This window comes from Rhinopithecus bieti, unplaced genomic scaffold, assembly GCF_001698545.2.
Source record: "Rhinopithecus bieti isolate Rb0 unplaced genomic scaffold, ASM169854v2 scaffold_15006, whole genome shotgun sequence".
In the NCBI taxonomy this organism is placed as follows: domain Eukaryota; kingdom Metazoa; phylum Chordata; class Mammalia; order Primates; family Cercopithecidae; genus Rhinopithecus; species Rhinopithecus bieti.
In genome coordinates, this window is record NW_016808074.1 from 588,160 (window position 1) to 600,881 (window position 12,722).

Sequence of the window (12,722 nt, forward strand, 5' to 3'; positions counted from 1 at the left end):
GCATATATTTGGTACGGAGTTAATATCCAGAATGCATAAAGAATTTCTACAACTCAACAAAAAGCAAATAGTCCCATTAAAAATGGAAAAAAAGACTTGAATATTTTAAAGATACACAAATGCCTAACAAGCACATGAAAAGATCCTCAACATCATTAATCATTCACAAAATAAAACAAAAGACACAAAATAAAATGAAAGACACTATGAGATTCCACCTCACACCCAACAGGATAGCTGCTATCCAAAACAAAAGGCACAACAAAAAAACCCAAAAAACAGAAATAGAAAATGAACAATGTTGGTGAGGATATATATAGATTGCAATCCTTGTGCACTGCTGGTAGGAATGTACAATGGCACAGGTACTACGGAAAAAATTTTCTCAAAAATATTAAAAATAGAAATCCTGGCCAGGCGCGGTGGTTCACGCTTGTAATCCCAGCAATTTGGGAGGCCAAGGCAGGTGGATCACAAGGTCAGGAGATCGTGACCATCCTGGCTAACATGGTGAAACCCCATCTCTACTAAAAATACAAAAAAAATTAGCCAGGCGTGGTGGCAGGCACCTGTAGTCCCAGCTACTCAGGAGGCTGAGGCAGGAGAATGGCGTGAACCTAGGAGGCGGACCTGGCAGTGAGCCGAGATCACACCACTGCACTCCAGCCTGGGTGACAGAGCAAGACTCCGTCTCAAAAAAAAAAAAAAAAAAAAATAGAAATCCTATATGATCCAGCACTACCATTTCTGAGTATATACTCAACAAGAATTGAAAGTAGAATCTTGAATAGACAATTGTATACTCATCTTCATAGCAGCATTATTTCAATAGGCAAAAGGTGGAAGTAACCCAAGCATCCATTAACAGATGACTGGATAAATAAATGTAGTATATAAATAGCACAGAATATTTTTTCACCTAAAAAAGGAAGGATATTCTGACACATTATACAACATGGGTGAACCGTGAAGACCTTATCCTAAGTGAAATAAGCCAGTCTCAAAAGATAAATACTGTATGAATCCACTTATATGAGGTACCGATAGATATCAAATTCATAGACATAGAGTATAGAAATATAGTTGAGACATTTCTGGGGAAGTAGGGAAGGGGAATGAGTTGTTGTTAATGGGTCCAGCATTTTATTTTTTTTGCAAGAGGAAAAATGTTCTGGAGATTAGTTGCATAAAAATGTGGAATTTATATCACATTACTACCCAATTACAATAGTCAATGGTAAACTTTCTCCATTGTGAAATCTCTGATGTTTAATGAGGTTGGAGTTTTAGCTAAAGAATTCCCCACATTCATGGAGCACACAAGCCTCTCTTCACTGTGGATTTTCTGGTGATGAACCAGGTGAGACTTTCTAATAAAGGCCTTCTGGCATTCGCTGCACTCATAAGGTCTTTCTCCACTGTGGATTTTCTGGTGCTCGACAAGGATATGTTTGTGGCTAAAGGCTTTCCCACACTCTCTGCACTCATAAGGCCTTTCTCCAGTGTGATTTCTCCAATGTTTAATGAGGTTGGAGTTGTAACGAAAGAATTTCCCGCATTCGCTGCACTCATAAGGCCTTTCTCCCGTGTGGACTCTTTGGTGTCTAATGAGTCTGCAGTGGTACCTAAATGATTTCCCACATTCACTGCATTTGTAAGGCCTTTCTCCAGTGTGATTTCTCCAATGTTTAACGAGGCTGGAGTTGTACCTAAACAATTCCCCACATACACTGCACTCATAAGGCCTTTCTCCAGTGTGAATTCTCTGATGTCTAATGAGTGTAGAGATATACCTAAAAAACTTCCCACAGTCATTGCACTTATAAGGTCTTTCTCCGGTGTGAACTCTCTGATGTTTAATGAGTGTGGAGCTGTCCATAAAGAATTTCCCACATTCCCTGCACTCATATGGCCTTTCTCCAGTGTGAACTCTCTGATGTCTAACAAATGTGGAGCTGTACCGAAAGAATTTCCCGCATGTGCTGCACTCATAAGGCCTTTCTCCAGTGTGAACTCGCTTATGTCTCATGAGTCGGTAGTTGTACATAAAGGATTTTCCACATTCTCTGCACTCATAAGTCCTTTCGCTAGTGTGAACTGTCTGATGTTTCATGAAATTGGCACTGTACTTAAAGAATTTCCCACATTTGGTACATTCATAAGACCTTTCTCCTGTGTGGATTTTCTGGTGCTCAACAAGGGAATAGCTGCAGGTGAAGGTTTTCCCACATTCACTACATTTGTAATCATTTTGTCCAGAATGAAAGGCTTCTCTGTCCTCTGTGCCCCTGTATGGCTTCCACTCACTTTGAGGGCCCTGGTGCTGGAGAAGGCATGAGGTGGCTGGTAAGTCCTTCCAGCCCTCCATGCACGTGAAGACCTCTTCTGCCATGTGAACTCTGTGGTTCTTCCCAAATGAAGGTACCCAATCCTCCCCTCTGGAAAGATTCTCTCCAATTTGCTGCTTTGGGTGCTGAAAAAGCTCTGCTTCACAAATATATATGTCTTGTTCAGGATGAATTCCACTGTGCTCAACCAGGCACAGAATGTCTTTCAAGGGTGGGCCACATGTCTCACTAGGGTGGACCTTCTGGGTGGACAGACAGGACTTTGAAGTTGTAACCTCTGGCACTCCTACAGAAAAACCTTGCTGTGAAGGTGCCTCTTCATCCTCAGCTCCATGCCAACAACCTGTCAGAACAGAAATGCGGGTGAAGTGCATGCTGACTCTGGTGGAGAAGGCAGCTCCATCACAAATGTGTGTCAGGCACACACACAAATAAGGCCGTGGGACTGGGGACATCATAGACATTAAGGCCAGTGAGAGGAGGGTCCACTATGCAGGACTGGGCCTGGCGAGGGCCCATAATGGGAGAGCCTTGATGATGGTAAGCATACAAAGGAGGGACATGGTACAGAGAGAGAAGGCAGGATCTCCAACTAACTCCTCTGCACACAGCCATCAACAGGCCATGGTTGCTGGAGACTGGAAAGCAGTGTGTAGAAGGTTCTCTCCAAACCCAGAGAGATCAGACTGTGACAGAGGAGCTGGTGTTCAGGAATACATGCAGACTTCACGCGACCTTAAATACAGGTCATGCGCTGGCAGGCATTCAAAGGGAGCAGTGGAAAAGAATGGGTGAGGGGTGGTGGCCCCAGAAGTACAGACTGTGGGGCATTGGAGGTGCAGGGGCCAGCAATCATACTAGAAATGATAATGGGGAAGAAAAGGTAGAAATTTGTCGCCAGTGGCCCTGACAGCAAACAATGGTGAGCACAGGACAGGTTCCCAGGGTGATCTGACCCCAGCTGTGACGTCAACCCTTTTCCCAACTCCCAGGCACCAGGACCACTTCCCTGAGCCTCTAATGCCATTGTTGAAGTACTAGCCACCCTCTCAGGTGCCTAGGGCCCTCTCTAACAGAAAGAAAGAGAAAAAGAGTAAACAGCACATGCCCAGAGAGATCGAGCCCATGGCATCCCACATTCTACAATCCTAAGAACTTCACACAAGAGTCCTCTGTCCTGCACAATTAACTCAGTAGTCCCCAAAATTAGTGACCAGGGCGGTGCCTGAAATTCCAAGCACAGGAAGGCACCAAGAAATAACAGCGAGAGAAAGGGGACAACAGAACATAGGTCTCATGTGTTTGGACAGAGTAACCTGATCAGGGACAGACAAGGCTGGTGGGGTCTCTATGCAAAATTCAACATTTTGGGTTCCTGAGCCCTTTCTTGTAAGCTTCAGAGCAGCAGGGATGGGGACGCTTGGAAAAAGGGGGTCTAGAACACACAGCCCAGCCTTGCCTCCCACAGCATAATGCCAAGAAACAGGGAAAGCAGCAGCACCCACGGTCTCACTGTGGGAAACGCAGCACCACCTTTGGGTAAAAAGGGTAACACAGCCCAAACCAGGACACTGGGCAAGAGTGAGGGCATTACCTAGTGAGGACAACAGGGCCAAATTCTCCAGCATCACATCGCGGTACAGCAACCTCTGAGCCTCATCAAGGTGACCCCACTCCTCCTGGGAGAAATATATGGCCACGTCCTCAAAGACCACACGGCCCTGCCAAATTGGGAAAGATGAAGACATGAGTAGCTTCTTTTCAAGCTGTATTTACTTACGTTCTCTATTTTCTACTTATATTTATCACCCATTAAACACAGGGCCAAACTAACAGCCAAATGTGTTTCCACCTCCCCTACCATCCTGGGCACATATTCCGAACCACCTCCATCTCTAACTTTCTCAAACCAGCCAATATTTCCCATGTTCTAAGTCAACCCAGGGACAGGTACTGCTCAACTAGGGACAGTCCCAATAGCCCAGGTGTCCTGGAATTACTAAAACTAGCCAAACTATCCTGACACCCAGCCCTGCCTTGCTTCCCTTTGAAACCCCAAGAGCATCTGTGGACTAAACTAAACTCTCCTCATGGCAATTTTTCTCCTGACCAAATCTGGTGCTTCACCATGTGGCCCTGTGTTATGTGGTGTGCACCCTCCTTAGGGAAACGTAAGGAATAAATATCTTCTTTCAGTGTCATTGGCCTGTCCCTGGCATCACTCACTCACATCCATAAATGAAAGCTCCATGGGGGCCAGGCACAGTGGATCATGCCTATAATCTCAGCCCTTTNACAGGTACTGCTCAACTAGGGACAGTCCCAATAGCCCAGGTGTCCTGGAATTACTAAAACTAGCCAAACTATCCTGACACCCAGCCCTGCCTTGTTTCCCTTTGAAACCCCAAGAGCATCTGTGGACTAAACTAAACTCTCCTCATGGCAATTTTTCTCCTGACCAAATCTGGTGCTTCACCATGTGGCCCTGTGTTATGTGGTGTGCACCCTCCTTAGGGAAACGTAAGGAATAAATATCTTCTTTCAGTGTCATTGGCCTGTCCCTGGCATCACTCACTCACATCCATAAATTAAAACCCTATGGGTGAAATGACTGCTACATTTCTCTCTCCAGGATCTCATCCCTCTCCCCTATACCTCCATTCCTTGCTCAATCTCCTCCACACCCTCCCAGTGTGGAAGAGAAACAACATCCAGGTGGCACGAGTGACTTTTCTCTCCCCATTTCCATGGGCCACCGTGCCCAGCACACAAAGAAAACACATGAAGGACAAGAAAAGCACCATCTAGGATGTGGGCCTCCCATGGGGGGGTCCATCCTCTCCCGCCAGCCAGTGTCCACGGAGTCACCCAGATCTTGCCTCCCAAGACAACCAAACTCAGACTCATCCTCCTCCCTTGAGCTACCAGGGCCAGGGCCTGGGGCCTCCATTCACACTCCTCCTGCCTAAACATCAGTCTTTGGTCAGCACTCCAATCCCATCTCTCACACCTCCACTCCTGTCAGTTCCACAGACACCTCCCAGCCCACACCACAGGCATTTCCTTCACCTCCTAACAGGCCACTCTGCACACGGAAACCAGGTGGTGCATGGCAAATACGCTTAGCATCCAGTTCACTCCCAGTCCTGCCCCAGGACACCAAAGTCCCCTAGCACCGGGGGCAGCCCAAAGTCCTGCTTTGAAGGTTCCCTACATCGCCCTGATTCTCACTTCACTGTCAGCTGCTCAAACAAACCATGTGAGGACTTCACATACTCTCAGCTGTGTCCTGCCTCATGGCACACTCTGGCTCATACCCAGGAAAATCACTCCCCACCAAAACCTCATTCCAAGCCCAGCTGCACTGACCTCCACATTTCCACTCCTGATATGGTTTGGCTCTGTGTCCCCACCCAAATCTCATGTCGAATTGTGATCCCCACATGTCAGGGGAGGGACCTGGTGGGAGGTGACTGGATCACAAGGGCGGATTTCCCCTTGCCTTCCTCATGACAGTAAGTTCTCACGAGGTCTGGTCGTTTAAAAGTGTGTGTCTCCCCCCCTTCATTCTCTCCGTCTCTCCTGCCCCACCATGGGAAGATGTGCCGTGCTTCCCCTCACCTTCCGCCAGGATTGTAAGTTTCCTGAGGCCTCCCTGTTATGCTTCCTGTTAAGCCTGAAGAGCTGTGAGTCAATTAAACCTCTTTTCTTCATAAATTACCCAGTCTCAGGTAGTTCTTTATAGCAGTAAGGAAACGGACTAATACAACTCCCATCCTCACCTCATCCCAACTGATGCTTAGCAACTCTCCAACCTCACTGTATTAACCGCCTCAGCAACCCCATCATGTCCACTCTCCTTCAGAAGCCTTTCTTACTCCTATACTCCACCATCTCACATACACTCATCCCCACAAACACTCCATTCCCTCATTTATCTAGTGATTCCCCCTCACCGCACAGGTACCCTGTAAAAGACCCAGTTCTCATGCCCCATTCCAATTCTCTATCATCAAATAGCACTGCCACCATAACCTAGAGATGCTGTCACCTAAACTGAATCCACGGCTTCATCCTGGTCCATACGACAGCCACCGTGGTGTGGACGTCTCCAACCTGAACTCCTCCACCAGGAGTCTCTGAGACATCTGTGGCCTGAACAAACACTGACTCCTCATACTCACTCTGAAAATTCCCTCTACTGCTGACTTCTCCCATTTTAGCTGATGGAGTATCTATGCTTCCAAAACAAAAACCACGGGGCCACTCCTGATTCCCCTTCCATCCCACCTCCCTAGCTCCCTCACTCTCTACATCATAAATTGTGGGCAGCTCTAGTTAAAACTGAAGCTATGACCACTCTTGACAAGCCACCACCAACATCTACCTAGACTTCTGCAGGAGCATCCTCTCAGATCTCCCTGCCATTACCCTCACCTCCAGTCTGTCCTCCACTCAGAAGCCCAAGGAAGTCCCTTAAACTAGGGTCCTATCACTACCTCTTTTGCTTTAAATCTTCCCCATCTCCCACTTCCCTTAGATTAGAGACCCAGGACCTAGGCTGTCATTCCAGGCCTGATGTTTGTGTGTCTCTAGCCACCTCCCACTCTGCTCCCTATTCCTACCAGATGTAACAGATACTTGCAGTTGCCCAACAATCCAGCTCAGTCTCTCCTCCAAACATTGAAACATTCTGAATCCTGTGCCCAGGAGGCCCTAACATATCTTATCAGATCAATTCTCAAAAACGGGGACCAGTCCATGTAACCCAGCACCCAACTTATAATACGGAAACTGGTGAAAGCATCCACTCTTCAGACATAAGAGAAAGACAGGAAAAGAGGTTCTGGCACCTGCCAAAACCATCTGGGAGATAACCGGAGTGGGTGGATGGTAGGAAGCACTCTACTCACCTGTGTAGGGTCCGGTTCTGCCATCACTAGGGGGCCCTGAGGGAAGAGAAAGGCCATGAGAAACGGACAGCCATGGAAGGATCCTACAGGCTGAGATGGACCACCACCTCTTCTGCTCTGCCTGGGAGCAAACTGATCTCAATTCATTGCATAAAGTTCCTCAGGCCTCAGTGCTGCAGCTCTGTGACCATGGAAAAGAACTGAACCCACCTGAGCTTCAGTGTCCCCATCTGTAAATAGATTGTAAGAATAGCTGCCCCCTCACAGGGGTCATGTTAGTATCAAACATCAGTAGCATATACCATATATCAGCTGCTAGGGTCCATGAATTAATGCTTTTGTACATGTGTTCAATACAAATGAAATTGTGGGGTTTTGAAATTGTCATGTATGTTTTTAGCTTAAGATTTTAGAGGATGTGATATTAAATTTTTCCATGGAAAGCAAATGAGATAAATTAACATCAAACCAATTATGAACCACTTTTGGAAATTTAACTTAATAATTTGACTATTAACTGCCTACCTGTTTGCACACACTTAGAAAGATATTGTCTAATTAGGGTTTAAATCAGTATGTGTTTCATACATTATTAAGTTAATGAGTTATAGAGAGGGGAAGAGAAGGCAGGTCAGGTACTGGTCCTTTCTGCAACCAGGTCTACCCGCTGCAGAATCTTCTAAAGTGAGCTTGCCAGGAGACCTTGGCTGGAGCAGCAGATGATCGCCTCTTGCCCTTACATGTAGAGAAAGGGAAAAAGCAGTGCTCTGGTGTGGAACTCAGCTACTCCACCAGCCTCAATAACATTTATCTTGTTCAACAGAGAGTGGCCCTGAGGGTCAACCAAGCCTGCAGATGTAGAATCGAAACCACCTCACACCTCAGCCTCCATCCCAGGCTATCTGCTTACCCAGTCCAGGCCTCCCTTTTTACAGATATAATCCCGAATCCCAGGTCTGTGCCTTTCTGGACAGAGTATGAAGTCTGTGGAGCCACCAATGGTCTGGCCCCCAAGTCTCAGCCCTCTGCTCTCTCACCACAGAGCCCACCTGAAATGACAACCCCAAGATTTCCCTCAAATTAAGTCCATCTGACTTCAAATTATACTACAAGTTGGTAGTAACCAAAATAGCATGATAATGGTATAGAAATAGACACATAGGGAGTATAGCTCAATGGTAAAGCATTTGACTGCAGAAATAAGACACATAGATCAGTGGAAGAGAATAAAGTTCCTAGAAATAAAGCCACTTATCTACAGCCAACTGATCTTTGAGAAAGGCAACAAATACGTACACTAGGGAAAGGATACACTTTTCAATAAAAGGTGCTGGGAAAACTGGATTGCCAGATGAAGAATGAATCTGGACCAATTTCTCTCGCCATATACAAAAATCAACTCAAGATGAATTAAAGATTTAAATGTAGGATCTGAAACTAAAAATATGAAAAGAAAACCCAGGGAAACCCCTTCTGGACATGGTCTAAGCAAAAAATTCATGAATAAGACTTCAAAAGCACAAACAACATAAAGAAAAGTAGACAGATAGGACCTAATTAAACTAAATAGCTTCTGCATAGCAAAAAGACTAATCAACCAAGTGAATGCACAACCTGAAAAATGGGATGAAATATTTGCAAACTATGCATCTGACAGGGTATCCAGAATTTACAAAGAACTCAACAACAAACAAAACAACAACAAAAAATCTCAACAGTAAGCATAGGACATTAATAGACATTTTTCAAAAAAAAAGACATATAAATGGCAAACAGACATATAAAAAAATGCTCAACATCATTAATCATCAGACAAATTCAAATTAAAACCACAGTATCTCCTTACACCAGTAAGAATGGCTATCATTAAAACGTCAAACAATAACCGATGGTGCCCAGGATATGGAGAAAAGAAAACGCTTATATACTGTTGGTGAGAATGTAAATAAGTACAACCTCAATGGAAAACAGTATGAAGATTTTTCAAATAACTGAAAATACAACTACCATTAAATCCACCAATCCCACTACTGGGCATCTACCCAAAGGAAAAGAAATCATTATATAAAAAAACATACATGTATTTTTATCACAGCACTATTCACAATAGCAAAGATAGGAAAATAACGTAACTGTCCATCAAAGTATGACTGGGTAAAGAAAATGGGGCATATATATACACAAGGTAATACCACTGGGCCACACACACACACGAATGAAACTGTCTTTTACAGCAACGTGGATGGCACTGGAGGCCATTATTAAATGAAACAACTCAAAAACAGAGGGTCAAATACCGGTCGGGCGCGGTGGCTCACACCTGTAATCCCAGCACTTTGGGAGGTAGAGGCGGGCAGATCATGAGGTCAGGAGATCGAGACCATCCTGGCTAACATGGTGAAACCCCGCCTCTACTAAAAATACAAAAAATTAGCCGGGCGTGGTGGCGGGTGCCTGTAGTCCCAGCTACTTAGGAGGCTGAGCCAGAAGAATGGCGTGAACCTGGGAGGCGGAGCTTGCAGTGAGCCGAGATGGCGCCACTGCACTCCAGCCTGGGCTACAGAGCGAGACTCTGCCCGGGGGCGGGGAGGGGGTAGAGTCAAATACCAAATGTTCTCACTTATAAGTGGAAGCTGAATAATGTGTACACATGGACACAGAGGGGAACGACAGGAACTGGAGACTCCAAACAGGTAGAAAGATGAGACGAAAATGGGTGATGAGAAATTACTTAATGGATACAATGTACATTATTCAGGCGATGGATACATTAAAAGCCCAGACTTCACCACTATGCAATATATCCATATAACAAAACTCCACTTGACTCCTTAAACTTATGCAAGCAAACAAACGAAAACCCCAGAGACCTCCCTACTCAATCTGATCCTCAGACCATGCTCCGGCCCAGTCCACGCCCTCCATCCCTCTGGTATGGCCAACCCAATCCCCTTCCTCAGACTCCACACCTTTATGTCCACCTGCCTGTGTGACATATCCATCTTGAGACATGTGAGAACCGCCATGTCCAAAACCCAACCTGTGATCTTCTCCCGGAAATCTGCTCTTTATACTGACTTCCCCAACTCCATTCTTTCCAACGTTTAAACAGAAAACAAAACAAAACACTTGAAACGGCTCTTCACTGCCTTTGTTCAGACATAACTGAAGCACCAGGAAAACCTACCGGCCCTATCCTTCAGGCCTATGAAAAATCTCATCACATCTCCCTCTCCTGTCACTGGTCCAGCCCCAACCACAGTTCTCCTGGGTCTATTGCAGTGGCCTCAGGGCCTTTTCGCCGGTCTCCCTGTGTCCATTCCTAGCCTGGTTTTCCTAACTTGAAACTTCGAACTCTGGACCTGCCCCCTCCAACTGTCCGTCCCTCGACAACCTTCCATGGTTACTGGCTGCTTAGGCTGCCATTCCCAGCGAGAATTCACAAAACGCTCTTTCCCGCAGAAACCACACACACCCCGGGCGCCCCCACACAGCCCACTCGGCAGCGCCTCCATGCCCTGAACCTGGGGTCCCCGAAGGGAGCTCTGAGGCTGCATCAAACCGGCTGATACGGGGACCCCACACAGGAACGCCCCTCTCTTCGGGACAAGGGGCCTGACCGGCAGGGCCCCTTCTAGGGGCTTCAGCACTGGGAGGCGGGGGAGCCTGCGACGGGGCACCCACCTCAGTCGGGTTCATCAGCAAGGCCTCCGCCAGCCCAGTCAGGGAAGAGCGGGGCGGGGGCGACAAAGGCAAGACAAGGACACCACTGTCCCCAGCGCCTGTCAGTTGACTCACTCCCGCCTCTCCGCGGTGGGAACCAAGCCGCTTCTCGCGCTTTTCCGCTCCGTCACTTCGGTGACGTCACAGAGCGCCATAGGCCGGACCTAGTGAAACACCAGAGAGAACCAGAACGACCACCACCAGGAGGACGACGGAAGTCCCGCCCCCGACGGTGCGCACGCACGCACGCAACTGTCACCTTCTAAACCTTTATTGGGTAAGTCGTGCCGCCGAGAGCTGCAGTGTCTTCTGGGTTATGAAGTTTCGACACCGCTTCCGGACTTGTCTTAGAGCGTTGATCAGTCCTTATATGGCAGGTAAAGGCCCAGTGGCACTGTCAGGGGAGCTGGGAAACGGAGTCCCCGACTCCAAAGACAGGAGGGGGCTTGGCTTGCTCTTAAAGGCAACACACGGTATTTTTTTTGTAGTGTAGTGTAGAATATTTACAGAAATGTTAGCAACTTATTATTTAAGACTCTATTAAGCACAGCTAATTCCCAATGACTACACGTCCAAAGAGACACCCCATACCATAAAGGCACTCTGTCTCTACTCATGCCTGTCAGCCATACTATAGCTTTTCAAATACAGATACAGTTACGCTTTGGAGTCTGTTTAGTAAGCCTCAATATGTTTGGTCCAGAAGAAGAAAGACAGACTACACAGTTTGGGCTATGGACTGGAATTTGTAGGAAGGATGGCAGGAGGCACTGAAGTAGGTTGAAAGGGTGAAGCTATGCCTCTGGATCAAAGAGAAGACATCTTACCTAACTGTAGAGTCAGCGATTGTGTTCCTATGAAGGGTACAACGCTTTTATTCTAATAATACTTACTACTTCATATCTGATACACATCTTCCATTTATTTTAAGAATCACAATCCAGGCCGGGCGCGGTGGCTCAAGCCTGTAATCCCAGCACTTTGGGAGGCCGAGACGGGCGGATCACGAGGTCAGGAGATCGAGACCATCCTGGCTAACCCGGTGAAAGCCCGTCTCTACTAAAAAAAAAATACAAAAAACTAGCTGGGTGAGGTGGCGGGCGCCTGTAGTCCCAGCTACTCGGGAGGCTGAGGCAGGAGAATGGCGTAAACCCGGGAGCCGGAGCTTCCAGGAACCCGAGAGCTGGCCACGGCACCCCAGCCCGGGAGACAGAGCGAGACTCCGTCTCAAAAAAAAAAACAAAAAACAAAACAAAAAAAAAACCCAACCACAAACACTAAAATGTGTTTTTCCTTCCTGCCCGTTGATGATATCTCTACATCATTCTCTGCCACTTTAGTTATAAAGACATAGTTCCAGTTACTCTCTTTTCTCTTTCTGCTTTCTGGTCTCTGTATGTAACAAGGTTTCCTGTGGCCTGTGTGGTGTGCAGTGCCTCTTATTTCCAGGGCAACTGTAACATTGATGGCAGTGACCTGTGTCATTGCTAATTATGAATTAAGACCTGGACACAGTTTAAGAATATGACCTGGCCGGGTGTGGTGGCTCAGGCCCCTAATGTCAGCTAGTTCCAAAGAAAGAGACAAAATCACTTTTTTGTTAAATTCAGATGGAGATGGTAAGATAATTATAATAGAGTTTGTAATGTTTTCTACACTGTTTATCATCATGAGTCTTTAGGCTCAGAATGCTACTGTTGAGTGTGTTTCTCATTAATGAACGTCCAATAGATAAAGG

The 12,722-nt window shown here is 46.5% G+C and overlaps 1 protein-coding gene across 2 annotated transcripts; it reads right to left on the reverse strand.

Moving 5' to 3' along the window:
• Window positions 1-707: 707 nt before the first annotated feature.
• ZNF548 (zinc finger protein 548) lies at window positions 708-11,381 on the reverse strand. 2 transcript variants are annotated; one of them, XM_017885430.1, is made up of 5 exons: window positions 10,946-11,381; window positions 8,172-8,310; window positions 7,262-7,297; window positions 3,943-4,069; window positions 708-2,691 (listed from the first exon to the last, which is right to left on the reverse strand). In XM_017885430.1, exons 3-5 carry the CDS (start codon window positions 7,283-7,285, stop codon window positions 1,232-1,234), a joined length of 1,611 nt encoding a protein of 536 aa, XP_017740919.1. In that variant the 5' UTR covers window positions 7,286-7,297; window positions 8,172-8,310; window positions 10,946-11,381; the 3' UTR covers window positions 708-1,231. The 2 variants fall into 2 exon arrangements, with proteins under 2 accessions (XP_017740919.1, XP_017740918.1); XM_017885429.1 differs by lacking the exon at window positions 8,172-8,310 and having other exon boundaries at window positions 10,946-11,379.
• Window positions 11,382-12,722: the final 1,341 nt, after the last annotated feature.

Coding starts and splice junctions, on each gene's coding strand:
- ZNF548 (XM_017885429.1), bottom strand. Junction 4,070..7,261: donor CAGAACCGGACCCTACACAG/GTGAGTAGAGTG, acceptor CCAATTTGGCAG/GGCCGTGTGGTCTTTGAGGA. Junction 2,692..3,942: donor GGCCCTGTTGTCCTCACTAG/GTAATGCCCTCA, acceptor CTGTTCTGACAG/GTTGTTGGCATGGAGCTGAG.